The following is a 23695-nucleotide window of genomic DNA, read 5'->3' on the forward strand; positions in this document are numbered from 1 at the left end:
CCCGCCTGAGCACTGATTACTCCTGCCCAGCTGCAGCACCTGTGCTCATCGGAATGGAATTGCATCCTGCATTTTCAGGCTGTTTCTTCAATTTCTCAAGATTATTTTGAATTAGTCCCCTGATAGGCTTGGGTTCAGAGCCCTCCCTCTCCAGCCACATCTCCTCCGCAGAGCTAAAAACAGAGCACTGGTTGCACCACCTGGGCTGCCAGCAGCTCTGCTGGGAACACCAGGACCCCTCTGGACACTCATGCTGCTCCAGCAGCACCCCATTGCTGATGGCACTTGTCAGGGATGGGAATGGCGCTGGAAAACATCAGCTGGGAGGAAACCAAAACTGGCAACCTAAGGGTTAAGCAAGGAAATGCATGGAGACGAAGTCATCGCCTTTGAAGCTCAAAATAAGCAAGTGCCACCTTTCAAAGGAAAGCAGCTCTAAAAGAAGAAAGCTCACAGTGTGAGCTCATCCCTCGTGGCAGAGTGACACGGGAGATCACCTCTGAGGCAACTCATCCTCCTCCTCATTATCGCTGTGGGTTCATCACCAGAAGATGCGACACCTCATCTCCAGGGCATGGCAGATCAGTCAGTACCAACTGCACGGGCAATGAGCATTTGGAATAATTTGTGCTATTATCGGCTTTGCTACAGCCTGAGGACATGAACCTCTTCCCTCCTGCTTGCCAGCATGGCCTGGCCAAGCAGCGCTCAGGGGCCCAGGCTGGTCCCCACCAGCAGGCTGACAGCAGAGGCCAACAGAGGGACTTGTCCATCACCACATGCTCCTCCATGCCTTGGCCACCACCAACCTCACACCCAAGGGGGGAGGCAGAGGGCATCACTCATGGGCTGGAGCAAGAGACAGGAGCTGTCAGAAGGCAGAGGTGACATCTGCTTCAGGAAGCCAGAAGGAGCAGAAAGCGGGGCAGGCACAACTGGCTAAGGGGTAAGAGGGTTAAAGAGTGGTTTTACACTCAGGAGAAGCAGGGAGCCGGGCAGGTCATCTGCAGGGCTGAGGGACGACCAAGGGGTGCTTGAGGAGGACAGCTCTGCAGATAAGTCAATGGCTTCTTTACTGGGGAGCTGGCAGGGAGAGGTCCCCACGCCACAGTTTGTCTTCGGATGGGGTAAAGCTGCTGCCAACTGAAGTACCAGGGGAAAAGGAGCTTTTAGAGCAAACCAATGGAGGGAAGAAGCTTGCAGGAGCAGCAAGAACTCAAACTTTGAAATGGTAAACAGGGCCAGACTGTAAAGAGAGCGGGCCCTCAAAACATGTAACCGCTTTTCAGAGGAACTCAGGACACCTCGAAGAGGCTCTCAGCTCCCTACCCGCCTCCGAACTCTCAGCGACAACCAATCTCAGCACCTACCCAACCCTCCCACTCTAGGCAAGCCCCCCCCGCCCGCTCTCCTTTATAAACAATCACTCGGCCCCACCTCCTACCAAATACCCCATCACAACCCAGTCAGCAGCGGAGTGGCAGCTCCACACCCAATCAGATGCCGCGGAAGGAGGGCCTCTCGCAGAGGTGGGCGCCGTTGGCGCTTGTCCAATCGGTTCCCGGAGCGGCGGTTGTGCTCCCTGAGTGACACCTCGCCCTCCAATAAGCACCCGCTCTCTCTTCCCGGCAGGACTTCGCCAATGGCCGCCGAATGACGCGCATTTCTCTCTCCCCGCCCCGCCCTCCCACACACCCGCCCGCCGCGGAGCCAACGGGAGCGCATCGACTCGCTGGAGGAGGCGAGGCTTCCTGGGGGGCTGGACCAATGAGAACGCGGCGCGGGAGGAGCGTGGGCAGGCATTGGCGGGCTGCGCGCGGGTGGGCGTGGCGGGGCGCGGCGCGGCGGTGGGGCGCGGGCCGAGCGGAGGGGAGCGGCGCGGAGCCGGCGGCGCCGCCCGGGCCCATGGAGCTGGAGAACATCGTCGCCAACACCGTCCTCCTCAAGGCCCGCGAAGGTGAGCGGTGGCGCCGGTGCCCGGGGCTGGGGGGGAGGGTGGGGAGGGGAGGTAGCAGGCCAGAGGCGGCGCTGGGGCAGCCCGGCCTGGGGGAGCCCGGCCGCCGAGCGAGCCCAGCGCCCCGGAGGTGCCGGCCGGCCGGTGGCCTGAGCGGTGAGCCCGCCGGGACGCGTCCTAGAGCGGCGTCCGCTCCCCCAGCCTGCGAGCTCCAGCGGTGTCTGTCCCCGGGGCTCAGCCCCGGGCTCTCCCTCCCGAGGGGTCGCGGCCTCCGCTGCCCGCGGCGCTGCGGGGAACGGGAGGTGGCGGCGCGGGTTGGACACAGGGGCCGCCTCGGAGCTCTAAACGAAGTCCCGGCGCCGCTCCGGCAGGCGGGGGTTGCTCAGCACCCCGTGCTGTGTGTGCTCCAGGGGGGCTGTGCTCCCCCAGGGCCGCCTCTCCGCGGGCTCAGCGCTGCGGCCCCGCCTGCCCCCACCCCCAGCCCTGCCCCTTCCAGCGGCTGCTCCTGCTCCTCTGGCAAGGGGACAAACCAGCTCTGGGTGCCTTGGGAGAAAAAAGCTGATTTCAGGCTGATAAACCGCTGCTTCCCACACAAGGGCTGATCCGAAACTGTGGTGGTGACCACTTCTTCTCCACCTTCACACCAGCCCTGGCCCCTGGTCAGCTCAGCACCAGGGGCTTTGGTGCGGGGCCACAAACCTCCTGCTTCTTCCCGGATCATGGCTGGATTCCACGGGGATGCAGGCAGCGGTGGGGCTGTGCAGAAGGCACAGAGGAGCCGTGCTGGGAAATCTGTCACACAGGAACCTGGTCCTTTGCAGAGAAGATCTGATTCAGCCAGGCATCAGGGAGTTCATTAGATCATGTAAAGTGGCAGGGCAGTACAGTCTCTCCTGGCCCACGGTGTTCAGCTGGCCAGACCAAGTCATTTTGGAGCCTCAGGGTCCACAGAAATCTAGTTAGAGAGCTTTAGAGATTAGATTTGTGGGAGCAAAGAGCAACAAAATTAAATTTACACAGCCAGAAACATTTCTGAGCTGCCTGAAAATCAAGCTTAGTGTCGATACTTCAGACACAGTGACCGTGGTGGACCATGACGTTATGGCTCGTAATGGACAGGTTTGCTTCCACATCAAATCCAGACAAAACCAAAGAGTGATATTTGGGACTTGAAGCTACAAGGCCCTGTGTCCCGTAGACCAAGGGGCCAGGAGGCTGGCTTCTGTGGTGCTGTTGGCAGAGCAGTTTGGTGGCCGAGGCAGAGCGAGGTATCGGAGGCTGCTGTGCTGCTTCCCAGTGCTCCCCCTCGGCAGGTGGTGGGCAGTTTGGGCACAGGCAGGTACAATCCACTGGCACACCTGTGCTGCAGGGCTCCTGGCCGTGTCTCTCCCACCCGTGGCCGTGGTGGCCACTGGGGCAAGCTCTGGCAGCCAGTGTGACAGCACAGAGCCATTTTGCTGATCGGGTCTGGCAGCACCAGGTGCTTTGTTCCAGCCCAGCCTTTTTGGGAGCCTCCAGGTGCAGGGCTGGGATCACCCTTGGGGATTGCTGACGGCCACCATCAGCTGCTGCTACAGGGTCACCGTGCTCTGTGTTTCCTTCAAACTCTTCCTGGAGGGTTTGGCCCAGGGAAGGTGAAGGATCCTTCCCCCATCATCCCCCTTCCCTGCTGGCCTCTGACAGAGGGACAACAGGCCAGCTTGGTGGTGTTACCAAGCCCTGAAGCTCCCCTGTGATGAGCTCTGGGTGGAGGTGGCCCTCACCTTTCCCCGTCTCTGAAACGAGGGTACTGGGTGGTTTGTGTGCAGGAGACAAGTTCACTGCTGGGCTGTTTGCTGCAGCACCGCGAGGGCGGGGGAGAACCCTGCGTGATGGCGCTGGAGCCACCTTTCAAAGCAAACAACTTGAGGAAACGCGAGCGGCTGGGCCTTGTCCTCCGGGTGCTGTGGGGCACAACTGCCTTTCACTGAGCGCTCCTGGGGGTGAGGGTGGCATGTCCTCCTGTGCCCTCACTTTGTTGTCCCCGTCCGTTTGGTTGCCACAAGCTGAGGCTGACAAGGTGTCTGTGCTGCTGGTTTCTTCCAGCCCTGCTTACCCTTGAGTCACTTCCTTCCTGCGTTTGTACAATCGTGCGGCCCAGCTGCTGCTGCAGGGCAGACGGAGCACAGGCAGCACAGCGACCCACAGGGAGCCAGGGGCTGAGACCTGGGGCTGGCCCTGTGGCAGGCGGCTGCGATGGCCCCGTCCCACCCGTCTGTCCAACCAAGGCCTCCTGCGCAACGAGGAGCTGGATGCCCAGGGACTGTATCTGGGATTAGGGGCTGAATTGCATTTGCACTGGAGGAAAGTGTTATGAAACTGTTTCTCAAGAGCTGATAAATGATGTTCAACACCCCCCTGGCTTCAGAAAGCCTTTGGCCCAACTCAACAGGATGGTTTAATGTGTTTCCAAAAGGAGGTGTGTGCAGGGTGGGGGAAGGCAATCCCTGGAGGGCGGCTGATCCCAGCAATCAGTATTTCAGTACTTAGTGCCTGCTATGATGTAAATTTTTTGGTCTCTCTAGAAGCTTTCCCACCCTGTCCTACAGCACTGGGCATTTACTCCAGCGACTGAAACTGGAATGCTATCTGGTTCTTGGATCTTGCTTTTCTGAGGCTGGTTTATCTCTGGAGAAGGGTGGGAGTGTCCCCACTTCGCAGGTGGGAAACTGAAGTGAGAAGCCCCGGGCGATGCAATGAGTTGTCTGTGGAGCAGGGATGAGAGCCCTGTCTCCCAGCTCGGGTCCTCTCTCTGAGAGCCCCTCCCTGGAGTAAGCAATCAGTCTGGAATGAGTAGGTGGCATGAACATCATTACTACAGCAGGAAGAGCTTCACACCAGCAAGGCTTGGCCTGGAGGGGTGATTAGTTATGCAGAGGTCCTGAGGACAGGCCTGGGAGCCAAGAACTTGTGCAAGCAGTGGATTTAGGCTCTCCTGCCCTGATTCTCCCATCTTATATACAACCTAACTGAGATGTCCAGGCGAAAGGTCTTCATGTTCTAGGTTGGGACTTTATTCAGCAGCCAGAGCGGTTTGGTCCATCCACTTCCTTTGGCTCCAAAGCTTTTGTTCCACCAGCCAGGAAACAGCGGTGCCACTTCGGTCTTGTGTTCATTGCCCGGGCTTGCTCATGTAAATGGACGGAGGGTGTCTCCTCTCTCAGGTCCTGGCAAGGTGAGGCTACAACCAGACAGCCTTGCTTCATAACTCGTACCGATTTTGTGTGCCCTGCAGGTGGTGGCGGAAACCGGAAAGGCAAGAGTAAGAAATGGCGCCAGATGCTGCAGTTCCCCCACATCAGTCTCTGCGAGGATCTTCGCCAAACCCTTGGTGAGACGCAGTGCCGGGCAGGAGCTCCAGAGCGGGGTGGGTGGGTGGGTGTTATGCCCCCCAAAGCCGGGTACACCTGAAGGAGGTTGAATCCATGAGGGTCAGGGACATATAATGGGGAGTGTGTCAGCCAAAACTTGGCCAGGATCACTCAGAGCTCAGGGTGTAGAGAAGAAACGATAGGTGGCTAAGTCACAACTGCGTGGTGCTTGCCAGATAATCCCTGTTGATGTACCTGCACACTTTCTAGACTGTGAAGAGCTTCACTGGAGATAATGCCACCTTCTCTGTGCACACAAATCTGCTTGGTGTCATGGAGCTCTGGAGCATCACCCTGGGGTGCCTTTGCATAAATAAAGGTCCTGCAAATGTCCTCTGGGCTCCTGCCCTGGGATTCAGCCCTGCTCTGCAAACCTCAGCTTCTATCATTAATCCAGCAGCTTTACTCAGGCAAAACTGGGTTCTTGCTGTGCGCTATGGATGAGGTGCAGCTGGGCAGGGCTTGGCCTGTTGTTTCAATACTGCACTTCGTATTCTTCGTGGTTTGAATGTTGTTTGTGCAACAGGCTGGGCCCTGAAATTGTGTGAAATTGTTTTGAGGCAGGGAGGGTGGGAACGCTCTGCTTCTTGGGAAGGGGAGCACTTGTTTGAGTTGTCACTCCAGATCCAGCTGCCAGCTGGAGAGTGGAGCAGCACTGGCCTTGTTTCAGAGCAGGTGTCACTGGGCTGAGTGGGTTTGGGAAGTTTCTGCAGCTCCAGTCCCCAGTTCTGCCCTGCCCAGGTTTTCCAGGTCCTGGCAGCTCCAAGAAGAGGAGTGATTCCATTTGAAGGCACAGGGGCCTGTAGCACTTGGAATAACTCAATCTCCTTCATCCACGTGTTAACCTGCAAGCTCACAACATCTTGGTGCCCACTGTGCATCACCTTGCTGCTGTGCACACCACGCACCACTTCTTAGGACCGGTTTTGCAGCTAAGTGTGGTCAGATGGAGACTCTCGCCTTGGTTTTGCTACAAACTGCTTCTCTGGAGCAAGTTCTCAGGACTGAACACAGCTCTGGGCTTTCCTTGGAGCTCCCATCTTGGCCATCCAAACCTCTCTCTGCCTCTCAGACTTGTGTGCCCCCAGCAGAGATTTCCCTCAGCTGGTGTCCATCCTCTGCCCATGGCCACCCTTCCTGTGGGGGCCATGACATGTTTTCCAGCACTGAACTTCGTCATTGTTGTGCTGCCCCTCTGCTGGTGTCTGTGGTCTGTCTGTCTCTGCTGTCCCACTGTGCAGGACAGTGATGTTGTGATGCTTTGGGAGGCAGGTCCCTCCCAGCAGCTGGCTGACACTGCCCACCTCTCATGAGGTGCTGGCCCAGGTGACAGCTGCCTTGTGTAGCTTCTCCACGGTAAAGGTGGCCCCATTCCTCATGCTTGGGTCACTCTTTGGCTGGAATGGTTTCATTTTCCCCTCGCGGCCTGCTAGAAAGGCATTTCCAGAGGCTTGGCAGGCCTGCAGCCATGGCGGGCTGGTTGCCCACTGCAGAATTAAGCTTTGTGTGCCCTGACCGCAGGGAACACCCTCGTGTGGGCCTGGGCAGCGGCGAGGGCGGCCGAAAGCTTCTGATCTCACCTCAGCTAACTCCGGTCCTCCCAGCTGAAGGGAACTCCTTCCCCTGCAGACGCAAGGAAACCGGCTGGTGCGGCAGAGCTGGCGAGGCCACCTCCTCCCCCACCACAGCCCCACGGTCTCTGCGCTCTCGTGCACCCTCAGGAAGCCGCAGCTTCCTCGGGAGAAACTGCTGTGCGAGGAGGGGAAGCCGGCAGTGCCCAGCCCCAGGAGCGCTGGAACATCCCCTGCGCGCCGGCGGATGGCTGCACATCTGCACCCCAGCAGCCCTTGGTGGCAATAGCTGTGACACAATTCTGTTCTGGCTCGTGATCAGACAACATCTTGTGAGTGGAAGGGAAGGAAGAAAGCAGAGGACTGGAAGTGCTCTGGGTAGTCAAAGGGGTTTGTGCCTGGGCTGCCAGACTTCAGAGAGGGTAGGAGGAATCGACAGGGAAGCCAAGTTCCGGAGGGCAGTAGGAGCTGGCATACAAGCAAATGGCTGTGCCATGGAGTGGAGGGTCTAATTGCTGTGAGCAGCGTTAACAGGCATCTCTGGAAAAGCTGCTTCTCATTTTGATGCTGCTGCTTCTAGCAGGGCCTTTGGGAATACGAGTGGTTTGTAAGAGTCATAAGAACAACTCTTGGCCTGGAAGATCTGCCTGAAAATGAGCTCAGTGTGTTCCTCTTGTTCCAAGGAAAGTTGTGTGTCTGGAGTAGCCAGTCGATCTCTGTGGGGAGAGGTTGAGAAGAGAGCCTCCAGGCAAGCAGGAGATACCAAGGTCCCTGCTAAAAACAAGAGAGACAGGCTGCACAGAACAGCAGCTCAAACCTCTTCCAAGGAAGAGGATCTTCCACAGTGGAATGTAAAAGCTCAGTCATGCCTCTTGTCCCCATTGGGTGCATTTCCCTTTCCTGGGGGTCTCAGGCTGGTGGGAGATGCAGGCCAGGGCTGCAGCAGTGAGGGATCTTCTCCACCTTTGCAGAGCGGGACTACCACAGCCTGTGCGAGAAGCAGCCCATCGGGCACATGCTCTTTCGGCAGTTCTGCGAGACACGACCTGAGCTGTCACGCTGCATCAAGTTCCTGGATGCCGTGGTAAGAACAGAACCCGTTGGGCTTCACTGGGGGAGGTGAGGATGTTCTCAGTACTCTGGGCATGGACCAGTTGGCCCTGAGTGGCTGTGCCAGGTACTTCTGGGCACATAGGATTTTACTGAAGGAAAAATGGGGGAGTTGCGGTTTCTCTAAGACAGGGCTGGGCCGTTGCTTAGGGAGCTGTTTGCTGGAGATCTGGTTTTCCAGGAAAGCCAGGAAAGCCTTGGGCATAGGGTGTTGCTGCTCTGCAGCTGCTGCCCAGTTGCAGGGCTCAGTTCCTGCTCCTCATGCTGTTTGCTCTGTGCAGGCAGGGTACGAAGTGGCTCCAGATGAGAAGCGGAAGGAATGCGGGCAGCACCTGATTGAAAAGTACTTGAAGCCACATGTGAGTAAGAGGGTAGTGTTTGCTGCCTGCAGCAGCAGGGCGGTTGAAAAACTGACAGCTGTCATTACCTGTGTCCTGCCACAGCAAATGTGCCGGGCAGGATGGTGGGAGCAGAGTACAGAGCCACCTCACCACCTCACAAGCGTCCATCACTGCTTTTCCCACTGGCCCTCAAGCAGAGGGGCACCTGTGTGCTGTTCCTGTGGGCTTCTCCTCCCTGTCAGGACCCTTGAGCTCTGCTCCCTGTGTCTGACTCCATCCCTTTGTCCCCAGAGTGAGGACCATGTGCCTGAAGTCCCCTCGCAGCTGGTAGATGCCTGTTGTGAGAGGCTGGAGCAGGAACCTTCCAAGGAGCTCTTCAAGGAATCCACTAAGTAAGTTGGAGGACTGGGGCCTGCCCTCAGGTGGCACCGCGGCACGGAGTAGAGGCTGCAGCCATCTCTCCTCATCCCCTGTGGTCCCTTCCTCCAGGAGAGCAAGGACAGCTGCTAGGGCTGAGGTTTGGGGAGTTCTGGGCTGACAGTTTGCAGCACAGCTACAGGAAAGCAAACACAAGGAGCTCCCGTGGGCTCTGGGAGCCACAGGCTGCTGCAGAAACCTCTGTCACTGCTCTCAGTCTGCTGTGGGTCTGAGGCTGCCATGTGGGAAGGCCCTGTTCCAGCAAACCTCAGCATCTGGCCCTGCTGTTCCAAGTTGTGTGCCAGGATCTCGTTGGCACCCATAGAGCAGAGCCGACAGCTGCAGACCTGGTGCCAACTGTCCTTTCCCGCTGGCCACAGATGTGGCCTCTGTGGTTGGGTTACGCTGCCTGTTGCTGCAGGTCACTTCTGTTCCTGCGGCAGAAGCGCAGAGGTCCTGGCTCCGGGTGCAAAGCGGAAGCTGTTAGGTAAACCGGGCTTACGGTCTCCACCCCTCCCTGAGCAGTAGCTGGAGCACGTTGCTTAATCAAGTGCAGGACTGTGGCAATGGGTTTGCTGCAGCCTTCTGTGGAGCGGTAGCTGTGTGTGGTAGCTGGTGTCGCTGTCTGAATGCGGAGCCTCCGGGCTGGGCCCTGCCTGCTCTTGGCAAGCTTTGGAAAGGGAAGAGCCCATCCACTTCTCCTTGATGCATGTCTCCAGTGTGGATGCTGTGTCTAAGGCTCCTTACTCCGCTGGGCAGCCCTGGGACCGCTCACCAAGGCAGTTAGCTCTCTTGACCAGGATCCCCGTGGCCTTTTGTGCTGGATATTCACCTGAAAGTGAACAACTCAGCGCCTGGTGCTGAACATTCTGAGCAGCTTTCAGCAGCTGATTACAGCCTTGTGTGCGCATTTGCTCTGTGAGCAGAGGGGCAATTGCAAAGAGTCCCATTGTCCCCCTTTGTCCCACAGCCTGGGCTGGTGCTGAGAGGCCGCAATTAGCAGTGCCAGCCCAGTCTCAGGGTGCTGTGTTTGTCACAGCAGCGCCTCCAGTGCACCTTCCTTTTACATCAGGCTTAGCCTGGAGTGGGGGCTTTCTGGGCCAGGGCCATGTGGGTGATTCAGCACCAGGCTGGGTGAGGGGACAGCAAAGTAAAGGGGCTCTTGGGGCTGCTCACCTCCTCTTTCCTTGGACTGTTGGCTTTCTTCACAGCTGTGATCAGCTCTCAGGACCCTCACTGGCTCTGCTCTCTCCTAGGCTTATCCATGACTACCTGAGTGTGGCTCCCTTTGCTGACTACCTCGACAGCTTGTACTTCAACCGCTTCCTGCAGTGGAAATGGCTGGAACGGTAACGCTCCCTGGCATCTCTGGGAGACCTGCACCCTGCTCGCGTGGGCTGCCTGAGGGTTCCTCGGGCTCCTTCCCGTGCTGGGCCACAGCAAGAGCCAAGAGCCTGGCCTCTGTCTGCTCTTGTTCTCCTTCAAGGTCCTGTCTTGGCACCATCAACAGCCCCAGCCTTGCTTGCCTCACACGGCAGCATGGTCTGCTTGAGCAGGGGTTTTGGGGCAAGCTGCAGTCTCACAGACCAGGGCACTGGGGTGGTTTGGACTTCAGCCCCTGCTCTCTCCCATCTCACTCCAGTTTCCTTTGCCTCACAGGCAGCCAGTGACCAAAAACACTTTCCGCCAGTACCGTGTGCTGGGCAAGGGCGGTTTTGGGGAGGTGAGTGACCAGCATTTCCTCTGCATTCAGGTACCAAGCAGTCACCATTGCCCGCTGGCAGATGCAGACCTGGGTTGGCCATCAGGGCAGCACGAGCTGCTCCAGTGCCTGGAGGCAGGTGCTGCTGGCTTGGGGGGCTGCGCTGGGCGCTGCTGTGCTGTGGGCATTGCATGAGCTCCCAGTTCCCTTTTGAGGGGCAGGAGCTCCCCTCCTGCCAGGTGCTGGAGCTACGGGAGGTGTTGCACAGGGCAGGTAACATGAGTCCCATGGTGTGTGCCGCTGCCTGGGCAGAGCCAGGTCTGCTGCTAGTGTCTTGGCAGGGGAAACTTCTCTCCTGAAAACTATCACTGTCAGGCTTCCTTCTGTTGCTGGAGTGGCCCTTCTGTCTTCCCAGGCACCACCCATGGTGCTGCTACAGGTGGCAGGGACATCGCAGCCCTCTGCTGCTTATCTGTGACATCTGGAGATGTCGCTCTTCTCTGTGTCCTTGCTTTGACAAGAGACTTCTCACTAACCTCAGAGTGGGGTGCGGACAGGGACGTCTGCCTTCCTGTACCTCTTTCTGAGACCAGAACCTAGACCCCCCCTGGAAGTGGCAGCAGGAGGGTGCTGAGCCTTGTCCCCCTGTTCCAGGTTTGTGCCTGCCAAGTGCGTGCCACGGGGAAGATGTACGCCTGCAAGAAGCTGGAGAAAAAACGGATCAAAAAGCGGAAGGGAGAGGCTATGGCCCTGAATGAGAAACAGATCCTGGAAAAAGTGAACAGTAGGTTTGTAGTAAGTACATGGGAATTGCTCTCACTTTGCTGTGATGGTTGATACTTCCTCCAACCAGACAGCCCAACACCTCTGTGCTCCTCAACCCGTGGGGAGAAGAGGAAGCAGGTCCTGCCCACGTGGTGGGATCCTGGTGGCTGCAAATCTCTTGCAAGGCCGGGCTCTGGCAGGACTTCCTGCTGCCTCCACAAAATGCTGTAAATGTCCCCAAAGTCAGGCCCAAACACCCATCTGGTCTCACAGGCACCTTGTTGCCTCTGGGGCAGAAGAAAGCAGCAAAAACTGTCTCCAGGAAGCCAAATGGGCGGAAGCCTAGCCCTGAGCTGTGTGGTGGGGAGCTCCCTGCCTGCACTGTGGTGCGGACAGCCTGAAACCTCCCTTTGTGGAGGATTCATCAGAAACTGCCCCGGGGGTTGCTGGTGGGTGCTGCTCGCCCTGGCGAGGAGCAGTTCTGGCTCAGGGAAATGGTGTCTGAGGAAAGCTGGGGGTGTGCTGGGGCTGCTGGGCACTCCCACATCCTCCCTGGGTTTGCACAGTTCCTCCTCCGCTGGCAAAGGGCCAGTCCTGCTGCCCTTGAGCGGCTGCTTGGGTGACAAAGTGCCCGTCAGAGTGCTGGCACCACCCTTTCCAGCTGTGTCTTCTAACAGCCTTTCTGCCCTGAATTGCAGGTGAGCTTAGCCTATGCATATGAAACTAAAGATGCTCTCTGCCTAGTGCTGACCCTCATGAATGGAGGGGACCTCAAGTTCCATATCTACCACATGGGAGAAGCTGGCTTCGAGGAGCCCCGAGCAGCTTTCTATGCTGCTGAGATCTGCTGTGGCCTGGAGGACTTGCACCAGGAGAGAATAGTGTACAGGTACACACTGCCTGGTCCCTGCTGGGAGACCTTGTACAGGCTGCAGAAGCAAGAGGGTTCCTGCTGCTCTTACTAGCCCAGCCGGGTCTGTCTGCTCAAGAAAACAAGCTCAGGCTTGAAAGCAGTGCAGAGCTGGGTGAGTGGAGATCAGCAACAGAAAGCACGGGGAAGCTTAGCTTGGCTTTCTGGCACTGGATCACCAAGAACAGGATGTGATTGTGCCGGGAACACCTCAGGGCAGGCACTTGGGTGCTTAACTTGCTGGGCAGTGTTGACACTAGAACAAAGGAGGGTACACTGCCCAAAACCCTCCAGACTGAGAGCTGGGCAGGAGGAGAACAAGCTAATTGTATGACTGTACTCAGCGGGTTGTGTGATGCCACGTTAGGGATAATATGGCTGAACATGGAGCAGAAGGTCCCTTCTAGTCATACCCTGTGCCTTGCCCTGGGACAGGACAAGCAGAAGAAGCCTCTGCTCCTTCTCTCTTGCACATCTTGTCCTGTAGTGAGTTCTGCACCTGCAAGGAGGGAATCAGGCACACACCCACTGCTTCCTCACCGAGGGGTGAAGGTTGTCGTGCCTGGCCTCTGCCTGGGAGGGGAGAGCTTGCAGGGCAGGGGGGAGGGGAAGATTATCTGTGTGCCCGAGGGAGGGGCATTGCATCCCTCTGCTGCTTATCTGTGACTTCTTGAGATGTCACCGTTCCTCATGTCCTTTGCTTTGACAGCTGGCTTCTTGCTAATCAAGTCTCTTCCTTCCTAGGGACCTGAAGCCAGAGAACATATTGCTGGATGACCACGGTGAGTGCAGGTGAAGAGGAGCCCTGGGCCTGGGTCCTGGTCTCTTCTTGTGCTTGAAACAGGTTACTCTGTGTTCTTAGCAGCTTCAAATGCAAATGTCCCTTGACCTTGTTGTGCTAACTCACCCGCTCCTCTGCAGGTCACATCCGTATCTCAGACCTGGGGCTGGCTGTACACGTGCCAGAGGGCCAAACCATCAAGGGCCGGGTGGGGACAGTTGGCTACATGGGTAGGTGGCCATGATTTAATCAAAAACTGGTCTCTGACTGCACCCACGCTCTCCCTGCCCTCACACATCCCTCACCCCTGTACCTATGTAGCTCCAGAGGTGGTGAAGAATGAGCGCTACACGTTCAGCCCGGACTGGTGGGCTTTGGGCTGCCTGGTGTACGAGATGATCGAGGGACAGTCCCCCTTCCAGCAGCGCAAGAAGAAGATCAAGCGGGAGGAGGTGGAGCGGCTGGTGAAGGAAGTGCAGGAGGAGTACTCGGAGAAGTTCTCGCCCTGCGCCCGTTCCCTCTGCACCATGGTACGCTTGTGTCCCTGTCCCTTTGCTCCCACCACCTCTTTGCACACAGCAGGAGAACATCAAAGCTGCTCCCTGCAGAGGTGCTGATGGCAGCTGGGGTCCCTTGTCTCTGATAAGGGAGCGCAGGAGGGTCGAGAGTGCCTTAACTCCTCGCTCCCCCCAGCTGCCCGGCAGGCCCTGCTGTCCCTAGAGACGCTGCGGGAGCCAGGCTGACCTCAGGGCTGCCCGTGCCCAAAGTGCCCTCCACCCGGGACACTGATTTCCTTGTGTTTGCAGCTCCTGTGCAAAGACCCTTTGGAGCGCCTGGGGTGCCGGGGAGCTGGGGCCAAGGAAGTAAAGGAGCACCCTCTCTTCAAGCACCTCAACTTCAGGAGGCTGGAAGCGGGCATGCTGGACCCCCCCTTCAAGCCAGATGTAAGTGACTGTTCCGTGTCCTGGCCCCTTTAGCCAATGGTGCTGTCAAGGGAAGCACGAACCCTCGAGTGGCCCACCTGAGGAGATAGCACCCGTCCCCTTCCGTCTCATTTCGGGAGCCTGGCGGAATGGGGCTCATGCAAGCTCTGGGCTGCAGGCAGAAGGGACCTGAGCTTGACCACGAGCCACAGTTGTTTGAGGTGGTGGCATCGTCATGGAGCCTGGCGCTAGAGCAATCTTTGTGCTGTTTAGCCCCAGGCCATCTACTGCAAGGATGTTCTGGACATTGAGCAGTTCTCCACAGTGAAAGGGGTGGAGCTGGAGCCCACGGACAATGACTTCTACCAGAAGTTTGCTACAGGAAGTGTGCCCATTCCTTGGCAGAACGAGGTAGGTTTGCAGGACAGGTCTTTGCTCCTGCTTGTGCCCACTGTGGCTGAGTGCAGTGTCCTGCAGGGTTCGTGCTGTCCCTGCTGCTCTTGCGCTCTGCTGAGCTCTCCATGACAGGCTTTGTGTGGCAGTTGCTGCAACCATCTTTACCCTCTTCCAGATGATCGAGACGGAGTGTTTTAAGGAGTTGAATGTCTTTAGCACAGACGGCACAGTGCCCCCAGACCTGGACTGGAAGGGGCAGCCTTCTCCACAGCCCAAAAAAGGGTTACTCCAGCGCTTATTCAGCAGACAGGTAAGAGTGTTTGCCCAGCAGGTCCTCTAGCAGCAGTCATCCTGCTCCTGCCTGTAGCAGGCAAATCTGGCAGGGAGGCGGGCGCGAGGGGGCAGCAGGCAGAGTCTCCTGTGCTGGGCCACAGGACCCCAGGGGTCTCAGGGGAACCCAAGCAAGGCTGCAGGGAGCCAGCCCTTGCCTGGCTGGTGTTCCCTGTGCTGGGGGAGTCGAGGGGGCTGGGATGGATTGTCCTAGCTAAATGTGCTGCGATCACACAGGCAGAGGGGTGTTGTTGAAGGCACTGAAGTAGCAAGGCTGCTCCCTTCCTCCATGAATAATACCATCCTTGAAGAAGACCTGGCTCTTGGGATGGGCTGTGGGGGCTCCTGAGTTCCCCAGAGTTTTTTTGCCAGATCTTGAGCAGGCAGAGAGAGCAGCGCTTTCGAGGGATGAGTAGAACGGAAACGTTTCGCAGCTGCTCTGGGCTTGCCTGCCTTTCTGTCTCCTCTGCCCAGAACAGTCTTTGCCTTCTTTCCAGGACTGGCAAAGTCTGGGCTGCTGCCTCCCAACAGCTGCTTGCAGCTGTGGGACTCAAGTGTGGTTGGCTCTGGACCCACTCTCAGCTGCCCGGTGCTGACTCTGGCTTCCACCACGAGCTCTGAGCTGTGTGTCACTGTTCAGTGGGCTGCCCAAGCCAGGGCCAGCTCTGGGCTGGGATTCCCAGCCCTTCCTGAGGCAGGCAGGGCCTGTCAGAGGACAGGCAGCTGCCTGTGGCAGGGGTTGAGCTGTGATTTGCCACGTGTTTTCTCTTTCCAGAGGTGAGCAGTCTCTCCTGGCTGCTCTGCTCAGGGAAATACCCGGTGGCCCGCGGACATGGCAAGATCTGGGAAAGAGGAGTGTTGTCCTTCAGTGTCTGACCCCTTCCCCCAGCAGAGCACAAGCTGCTTGTTGTTCTAACTGCTCCCTGAGCCACTAATCCCGCTTCCCTGCTCTTACTGCCTTCCTGGGGGAGGCCTTGTCCTCAGCTTGAGCCAAAGCTGCCCATGCGCTGCTGCGGCTGGGAGCTCCGCTCCCAGGGGGCTGCGGGAAGTTCCCTTCACTCCTCTCTTCATGTGTCCAGGACACACAGAAGGGTTGAGAAACCATGAAGGGTTTGGCATTGCCTTGTGCTCAGACTCCCTCCCAGTCCAGCAAAAAGGGCTTCAGCTGCTTCTGCAGCCGGCTGAGCCCCAAGTGGAGCAGATGGGCTGTGCTGACACTGAGCTGGGTCCCTGTAGTCCATGGAGCCCATCTTCCCAGCTTCTGAGCCAGTCAGCTGTGTGCTCACCAGTCTGTCCGCCAAGAGCCAAACCCCCAAATGCAGTTTGATTGTTCCTCTGCAAACTGGGGGTCCCCTCCAGCCCCTTGCCTCCATGTAGCTCTTCATGCACAGGCCGAGGGGTGCCTGGCCCTTTTCTGCCAGAGAGCAGCTGCAGGCTGAGTTTTGTGACCGTGCTCACCTTCTGCTTGCTGTGCTCCTCTCTCCCTCCTCCCTCTCCTTGCCCTTCTGCCTTCAGGACTGTTGTGGAAACTGCAGCGACAGTGACGAAGAGCCCACCCGGCTGTAGAGCACAGCTTGTTCTCCAGCCTCTGGGACCCCTTTGCCTCTCTGAGTCTGCAGAACAACAGCCCAGCCTGAAGGACAAAAGTAGCAGCGGCTCCACAAGGTGGATTTGTTTACAGCTTTACTCATCTGTATTTGAAGACTGTGAGGATGGCTTCAGAGCTGGTGGCAGCACACAGCTCGGGCCAAGGTATCTCTGGCTGTGGGCAAGCCCTCGTCCCCAGGACAGACCTGGACCCTTCCGAATCTGCCACTTGGGATTGTCTCATCGGCTGCCGCTCCTCTCCTGGGCCCGGGGAGAGGGGGAGCGATTGTGCCAGCGTGGGCCGAGGCCAGGCTGGAGCAGCTCTGCTGACACATTCCACAGTGCCAAAGCGGCACTGCAGGGTTGGTGTATATTTATATACGTTGGTCTGTACATATCATATGTTGGTTTTTAATCTATAGGTGGGGGCCTGCACTGCCCCCACCCTGTCACAGGCACAAATGTCCTCCTATGGGGGGAGTGACGGTCCCAGCTTTTGTACCAGGGAGTCCTGGGCAGAGGCCTCTGTGCCTTGAGGTGTCTAAAGCATCTTTCCTGGACCTTTCTGGCCATGCTGAGGTGACCCTGGCTCCAGCGGAGTCCATTGCTCAGCCCTGAGGCACAGGAAATGGCTGTGCCAAAGCATTTACCATTGCATCCTGGCAGCAGAGCGTCACTGCTTCATCCCCGCTTCCCCGTCTGCCGGAGCCTGCTTCCTCCTGCCTCGTCTCGCACATGCTGCCAGCTCTGGGGAGCTGATCCCGGCCCCCTCTCCAGGGCACCAGCAGGTTGCCCGTGGCACCTGCTGGGCCCAAAGGTTCAGTCTGCTCCCCGGCGTGGCACGGGATGGCCCCAGCACAGTCCCACCAGCTCTGGACCAGCCATCTGGGGATGCTGCTGTCCCCAGGCTTAGCTTGGTGTCACAAGGAGCTTTGCTCTTGGGGAGCAAAGCCATGGTAAAGGGATTCCAGGGTCATGCTGTGAGCTGTGACCCAAGAGTGAGCGAGGCTCAGCCTGTGTCCCCACAGGTGCTCCTGTGCCTGAGGGTGGGAGTGGAGGGGCTGGAACCCTGTGTGTTCCTGGGGAGCAGCATGGGGCTCAGCCCCCCTCTCTGTCCTGCTTGTCCTGTCCCTTCTTGTGCACACCCATCCCAGCTGTGTCCCGAGCAATAACTCGTCTCTTCTGTGTGTATGTACGCACACGCGTGTGTGCCTGCATGTGTGCGTGCTGCTGCCTCGTGCTCGTTCTGAGCCAGTACCCCAGGGGGGCTGAGCACCTCCTTGGACCTGTGGTATCATTCGCTTGCCTTGCACTAAAATTGGAGAGTATTTAAATTTTTAACCTTTTGTTAAGTGTATGATTTGCCGTGCCTCGCATTGCTGCAGCATCGGGGGGAGCCTGCTCCAGGCTGTCCAGGGTTGGGGGCTGTAAGGAGGGGAGAAGCAGGGACCCTGTTTCTGGACTGCTGTGGCTCTGCTGCTGCTGAGCCCCAGGGACTGCTGGTGGCCCTTGGTGGCTTCTGTTTGAGTTGCTGCAGGGGCATGACAGGCACAAGGCCTCATGCTGTTGGGATGCTCAAGTCTGCTGCGGTCCCCTTTGGGGCATGTTCCCCCACTCCCATCTGCCCTTCTGGGCTGTAACAGGTGTGTGGGGCTGGGGGCAGAGTCCTGCTGCCCTCCAGACACTATGGATCGCATCTCTGGGGGGAGCCGTGCAGAGGTGAACCTTGTGCCCGCACTGAGCGCTGCCCCCTTAGCCCAGGGGACAGCCCCTTGACTTGGAGACGCAGCATGAGCAGGGTTAGGGTCAGGACAGTCACCAAGGGGGAGCAGCGTGCTCAGGGCTGATGGGAGGGGGGTTGGGGTCCAGGGCCGGCAGCAGCGTCGGCAGCCTCATGCGCAGTGCCGGGGGGGCCGCACACAGCTGCACAGGGATGAGAATAGCAAGTGTGGCTGGGTAGCTAGGGAACAGTTGCTATGGGAGCAGGCGAGGAGGAGTTCTCACACTCGGAGGGGGCATCTTGGGGTAAAATCCAGGAATTTTCAGCAGCCGTGGAAGGAAGACAGGCAGAGTGGGGGGATGGGGACCGCCCGGGGATTGTTGCTCCCACCGCACCGGCCAGGGATGCTCATGTCAGCCTCCTGGCACTGCCTGGGCTGTGGCACCTTGGCACAGAGGTCCTGGGGTCACCAACACGTCAGTGGTGTCTGTCACACGGTCAGCGTGGCTCTGTGGGCAGCCTGTGGCCAAGCCATGAGTGTGGTGTGGAAAGGGCTTTGCCTGCCCTCAGCTCCCCCCTTACCCAGCAGTGTCCCAGCCCTGGCTTTTGTGGGGTGCATCTTCCCCATCCCTGTCCCTGCTGTGGGGGAGCAGGGTCTGGGCACAGGGGTGCTGGTGCACAACTGGAGCCACAGGGTCTGGGTTCTGTGGACACAGCATGGCCTGGGCAACTCCAGGTGGGCATTCGAGGTGCTGAGGAGTCCTGAGCCATGCCCCGAGCTGTGGGGCTGTGGAGGCAGCACGGGCACACGATTTTCAAGGGTGAAGGATGCTCTTAGCTGTTGCCTGGGCAACGGCTCCTCCTCCAGCCCACCATGTGGCTCGGGGACCGCTCCCCCGCCTGCCTCCCCCCGCTGCCGTGGGGAAGGGGAAGGCAGCTCCCGGCCCCCGGTGCTGGTGGGGCCGGAGGCCTGGCTCCCCCTGCTCGCCCTCACCCTGGCCTGACGATGCCCGTGGTCCTCGCCATGCCCAGCACCTCTGCGCTACCCATGCCTCGAGGGAGCACCCAAACTCCCCTGCATGGCCGCAGACCCCTGCCCGCCTTGGGTGCGGCTTGGGCACCCCCGCAACCGTTGAGCCGGCACCATCGGGCTGCCGCGGCCACACTGTGAGGTCCGGTCATAGGAGACGAGTTCCAGCAAGGTGAGTTGGGGCCAGAGCCAAGGAGGTGGCCGGGGGAGACGTGGCCACCACGGCCCTGCGCTGAGCGAGGCGACAGGGCTCGGCCAGCTGCCAGAGCCACTCTGCCTGGCCGTGGCACGAGCAATTGCTGGTGCCCAGCATCCCTGGGTGGTCCCCTGGCCAGGACGGAGGAAATCCTTCCGGCTGGGCTCCGGCAGAACAATGCGCTGTGTGTGCGGCTGCAGCGGGCGCCCGCCGCCCTGCCCACGGGGAGGAAGAGGCAGCGGGGTCATGGACGGCGTGGGTCACCCCGGCCGGGCACCCGCACCCAGTCACCCCCCCCAGCCTCCAGGCCTGGCACAGAGCAGGGCAGTGAAAGGACAGCGGGTGCTCTTGCCTCTGAGCTGGGCACAGTCCCAAGGCACCCGGGGGGGTCTCCCATGGGGACCGTGACCACCAGGCACAGCGGAGAAGAGCTGATGCCATCTCAAACAGCAAATGGCTGGGGGAGCCCTAGTGCAGGGGGTTGAAGCGCTTGGGCCAGGTCAGCGAGGGATCTGCTCCAGGGCAAGGGCAGCCCCGGAGTGGGGTGGCCCAAGGGCAGCCTGCTCTGTCACCTACTGCCACCTCTGACCCCTGCTGTCCTCGGCGCCAGGCTGGAACCCCAACCCGGCACAGCCGCGTGTCCCACTGCAGTGTCCCATTGGGCTAGGGCTGTGTCAGGGGCCATTAAGGTCATCACCCTGGGGGAGCACATGGCCGTCGCCCCCTGAGGACACTGTGGCTGGCACCAGGGGCAGGGGGTGGCTGGCACCCCCCGGCGCCCTACAGCGACTCCCTGGCAAGTGCATGACCTCGGAATGGGGGACCCCATGGCATTGCCCCATGGGGTATCGCAGGGCCCCGGGGATTCCCATCCCCCACCCCGTGGGGCTCCCGCGGCCACTCCCGGGGATGCCACGGCCATCACGCCACCGGCATCCCGCGGCCGTTCCCCGGGGAGGGGGAATTCCCTTGGCCGTGCCAGTTCCCCTCGCCCCGTGCGGGGCCCTGCCGGTAGCCCCCGCTCGGCGGCGGGTGCCGGGGAGGGGGTGTGGGGGGCCCGCCGGCTCCGGGTCCCTCCCCGAGCCGAGGGCGGGGCGGAGCGGCGGGGCGGGAGTCCGGGCGGGGCGGTGCGCGGCGGCGGCGCGGGAGCGCTCACCGGAGACAAAGGCAGCGCCGGGAAGCAGCGGCGGCGCCGCGCACCGGGCCCCCTTCCCCCCTACTTCTCGCCGCCGCCGCCCTATGGAGCCGCCGCCCGCCGCCTGAGCCACGTGCGCCGCCGCCGCCGGTAACGGGAACCGCGGAGGGAGCGGGCGCGGCGCCTCCGCCTGTTGCGCGGAGCGGGGGCAGCGGGGCGGGGGCGCGTGGGGCCGCCGCCACCGGGAACCGGGGGCCGGGGCGGAGGCGCGCGGCGCGTACCGGGGCGCGTGCCTCCGGTCTGTCCCCGGCGGGCGCGCGACCCGAGGTGGGAGGAAGAGGAGGAGAAGGAGGAGGAGGGGGCTGCCGCGCCCGGCACCGGGAGCGGGGAGGTCCCCGCCGCGGTGTCCCCCTCCCGCCGGAGGCACCGAGCGGGGATGCGACGCGGGCAGCGGGGCCCGGCTTGGGGCAGCGGGGCGGCCCGAGGATACCGGCAGGGCCCGGCTCCGAGGCTGCTCCCAGCCGGGCGGCCGATCCGCTCCCCGCCCGGCGTGGGTGTCTCCCAGCTCGGCCCCGCGCCTCCCCCAGCCCGCACGTCCCCGGCTCCGGCAGCCCCGCTCCCCCCGCACGCCCCAGCTGCAAAGGCCCCCGGTCCCCAGGCACTACGAGCCCGCCCTGCCTGGTTCTCGGTGTCCCCCCGGCCGTTACTCCGGTGCTCGACCCACGGCCCTTCCCGCACGGTGCCTCCCTGGGGATACCCAGGCTGCCGGCGGGGAGCCTGTTGCAGCCGTGGCCGGCGAGCTGTGCCCACACCAAACTAGCCTTAGCTGGGCAGCGGTGGAGGATTGGGGGCACCCCCTGCCCAAAGACCCACATCCCGACGCTGCCTCTGCCTCCGCTTTTGTCTGCGTGATGGAGCAGCCTGTGCTGCCCACAGCTGCCCGCCGGAGTGTGGCCGGGGCTCCCTGGCGCCTTCCTTCCCCATCCCTCCTTCCTTCCGGCTGGGCTCGGCCCTCTGGCCCTGCTGCCCCACCAGACCCCTTGGCACACGGTGACCCCGCCACAGTTCCCTGGGTGGCCATGTGGCCCTGCCCCACAGGGCGGCCGGGGACCCCATGGCCCTTCACCCTTTGTCCAGCGGAGGCACGTTGGAGCAGTGGTACCTCTCTGGTCACCCTGCCCTCAGCCACCACTGCTCCAGCAGTCATCCTGCTCCCTTATGGCAAGCCCATTCTCTCCCACACCATAATAATAATCATCCTGATGGGTGCTTACGTGCCTGCCTGCGAGCACCCATGGGTGCTGCTCCCCGCTCCCTGATGTGCACAGCCCACATCAGCACAAGCTGTCCCTGTTCAGTGCTCAGCTCGATGTGACCGAGCTGTCAGCCTACCTAAAGGCAGGGACCTGGCAGAGGTGACAGTTCCCATTGGCACCAACCACCCCTCTCCTGCATCGTTGTGTCGGGTGCCACCATCCCCTGACCCTCCTTCGTGACCGCAAGGCCAGTGATGGCCACAGTGCATGTGCTCCCACAAGCACCACGTGCTGCAGGCATCCATCCCTGGGGCACCCCACTTTGGGCAGCACAGGAGCCGGGGTGCCCGAGCTCTGCAGCCGATTCAGGGTGCGCTGGGTGGATAGGATGAGATGCCAGTGGATGCCCCGTGACCTTGAGGGCATTGAGGCTGAGGGCCCACAGCATGCGTCTCCCACCCTGAGGTACCCAGCAGCACCATGGCAGGGTGCTGGGGGGGGCGTGCAGGTTTGCAGCCGTGAGTGCGACAGCTGGGACTCGCATGGGGCCGAACACAGCTCCACGCCGGCTGCGGGCGCCGCTGCGCATGTGGAGCGAGTCACCATGGGAACAGGCGGCCGGGTCCCCATGGCATTCACGCTCAGGTCTGTCTCGTTGCAGGGCCCCCTCCCAGCGATGGGCAGCAGGACCCTGCCGGCCCCATTCCCCCGTCGCCCGCCCTGCCAGCCCCCTGCCCCACCACCCACCCAGTGCACCCAGGCCTGACCCACCCGCTCCAGCCCCCCCGGCTCCATGGCGAGGATGGACCCCTGACAGCAGGCACCCACGGGCTGGAGGAGACGCCGCCGGGTACGGCCTGAGGAGATGCCCTCGGCGGCCCTGACAGCATCGGCTCCCGCCCTGGCCCTGCCGCCGCCCTGAGCATCCCGTCCCCCACCCCGAGGGCAGGGAGAGGCAGGGGCCTCCCCGCAGGGCCAGCAGCCAAGATGGTGATGTCCCAGGGCACCTACACCTTCCTCACCTGCTTCGCGGGCTTCTGGCTCATCTGGGGGCTCATCGTGCTGCTGTGCTGCTTCTGCAGCTACCTGCGGCGGCGGGTGAAGCGGCAGCAGGAGGAGCGGCTGCGGGAGCAGAGCCTGCGCGCGCTGGAGCTGGAGCCGCTGCACTACGAGGGTTACGGGGGCAGCCCCCCCGGCATCGCCATTCCCCACCGCCTGCGCCTCGAGCCCCACCATCACCACCCCCACCATATCCCGCCCCCCCGGCCCTGGAGCTGCCGGCATGGTAAGGAGCTGGGGGGGCTCTTGGCATCCCCAGAGCGCATGCCTCCCCCTTGTTATGGGGAGGGTGCAGTGCGAGAGCTGGGACACAGTGCTGATGGCAGCGGGGTCCGGGGGGGGCTTTGCCTTGCAGAGTCAGACCTGTCAAAGCCGCCATGCTATGAGGAGGCACTGCTGATGGCGGAGCCCCCCCCACCGTACAGTGAGGTGCTGATGGACACACGGGGGCTCTACCGCAAAATCAATGCCCCCTTCCTGAGCCATGAGCGGCTGGAGAAGCAGGAGCAGCCCCCCAGCTACAAACCCCTTTTCCTGGACGCCGGCTACGGTTCGGCGTTGCACCTGCCCCGCTCGGCCAGCCCCAGCCCTGCCTGCCCGGACCTCTACCTGCAGGCAGAGTGCTCCCCCCGCATGTTTCCCAGCTGGACGGACTCAGAGCTCAGCAGCAGGGACACCTACGAGCCAGGACCCTGGCACCTCCCCGTCTCCATGCCCCTCTTCGGCAGGACTACCGCTGTCTAACGGCGACCCCAGGGACCCCCAGACCTTGCCGCAGGTGCCCCTCCAGCACCGGAGTGGTGGGTGGTTGGGTTGCCTGTGTCACCTTGGGGACGCCTGCCCCGGCGCGGGCCATCGCCGCCAGCACGGAAGGGGCTGGTTCCCCGTCTGGCCCCTGCTGGCCCCCCCATGGCCGGGGGCGCTGGGGACCCAGACTCTGCTCTGTTTCTTAAAATTTTTTGTTTGTTACAGTTTGAGAATAAAAGTTTGTGGCTCGGGTCTGCCTCCTGCCAGGCTGGCATCACGGGAACCCCCAGGGGTGACGGTAGCTGTCCCCCCCCGCACTCCCTGCCCCCCCCAGCAGGCTGCAGCCCCCGTGGGA

At 60.9% G+C, this 23695-nt stretch overlaps 2 protein-coding genes across 6 annotated transcripts; both read left to right on the forward strand.

Moving 5' to 3' along the window:
- The first annotated feature begins 1848 nt into the window (after positions 1-1848).
- On the forward strand, positions 1849-17538 carry GRK6 (G protein-coupled receptor kinase 6). 3 transcript variants are annotated; one of them, XM_065849413.2, is made up of 16 exons: positions 1849-1957; positions 5229-5324; positions 7907-8019; positions 8327-8404; positions 8678-8778; positions 10060-10152; positions 10463-10526; positions 11160-11300; positions 11969-12159; positions 12925-12962; positions 13102-13191; positions 13283-13491; positions 13768-13905; positions 14158-14295; positions 14456-14590; positions 16126-17538. In XM_065849413.2, the coding sequence occupies exons 1-16, from the start codon at positions 1906-1908 to the stop codon at positions 16174-16176; spliced, it is 1728 nt and encodes a 575-aa protein (XP_065705485.1). In that variant the 5' UTR covers positions 1849-1905; the 3' UTR covers positions 16177-17538. The 3 variants fall into 3 exon arrangements, with proteins under 3 accessions (XP_065705485.1, XP_065705486.1, XP_071670753.1); XM_065849414.2 differs by having other exon boundaries at positions 11160-11289; positions 12015-12159; XM_071814652.1 differs by lacking the exon at positions 16126-17538 and adding an exon at positions 15386-16119.
- A 1443-nt stretch (positions 17539-18981) lies between these two features.
- Positions 18982-23591, forward strand: PRR7 (proline rich 7, synaptic). 3 transcript variants are annotated; one of them, XM_065849415.2, is made up of 3 exons: positions 20294-20428; positions 22196-22819; positions 22949-23591. In XM_065849415.2, the coding sequence occupies exons 2-3, from the start codon at positions 22522-22524 to the stop codon at positions 23335-23337; spliced, it is 687 nt and encodes a 228-aa protein (XP_065705487.1). In that variant the 5' UTR covers positions 20294-20428; positions 22196-22521; the 3' UTR covers positions 23338-23591. The 3 variants fall into 3 exon arrangements, with proteins under 3 accessions (XP_071670755.1, XP_065705487.1, XP_071670754.1); XM_071814654.1 differs by lacking the exon at positions 20294-20428 and adding an exon at positions 18982-19119 and having other exon boundaries at positions 22196-23591; XM_071814653.1 differs by having other exon boundaries at positions 22196-23591.
- Positions 23592-23695: the final 104 nt, after the last annotated feature.

The sequence above is a fragment of the Patagioenas fasciata genome, chromosome 14, assembly GCF_037038585.1.
Source record: "Patagioenas fasciata isolate bPatFas1 chromosome 14, bPatFas1.hap1, whole genome shotgun sequence".
Classification (NCBI taxonomy): domain Eukaryota; kingdom Metazoa; phylum Chordata; class Aves; order Columbiformes; family Columbidae; genus Patagioenas; species Patagioenas fasciata.

Excerpts from the sequence above, each read along its gene's own strand:
- PRR7 (XM_071814654.1), top strand. The coding sequence starts at position 22,522 with ATGGTGATGTCCCAGGGCACCTACACCTTCCTCACCTGCTTCGCGGGC.
- GRK6 (XM_065849413.2), top strand. The coding sequence starts at position 1,906 with ATGGAGCTGGAGAACATCGTCGCCAACACCGTCCTCCTCAAGGCCCGC. Across the intron at positions 11,301-11,968 it reads AAGTGAACAGTAGGTTTGTA|GTGAGCTTAGCCTATGCATA; the intron begins GTAAGTACATGG and ends CCTGAATTGCAG. Across the intron at positions 14,296-14,455 it reads CCATTCCTTGGCAGAACGAG|ATGATCGAGACGGAGTGTTT; the intron begins GTAGGTTTGCAG and ends ACCCTCTTCCAG.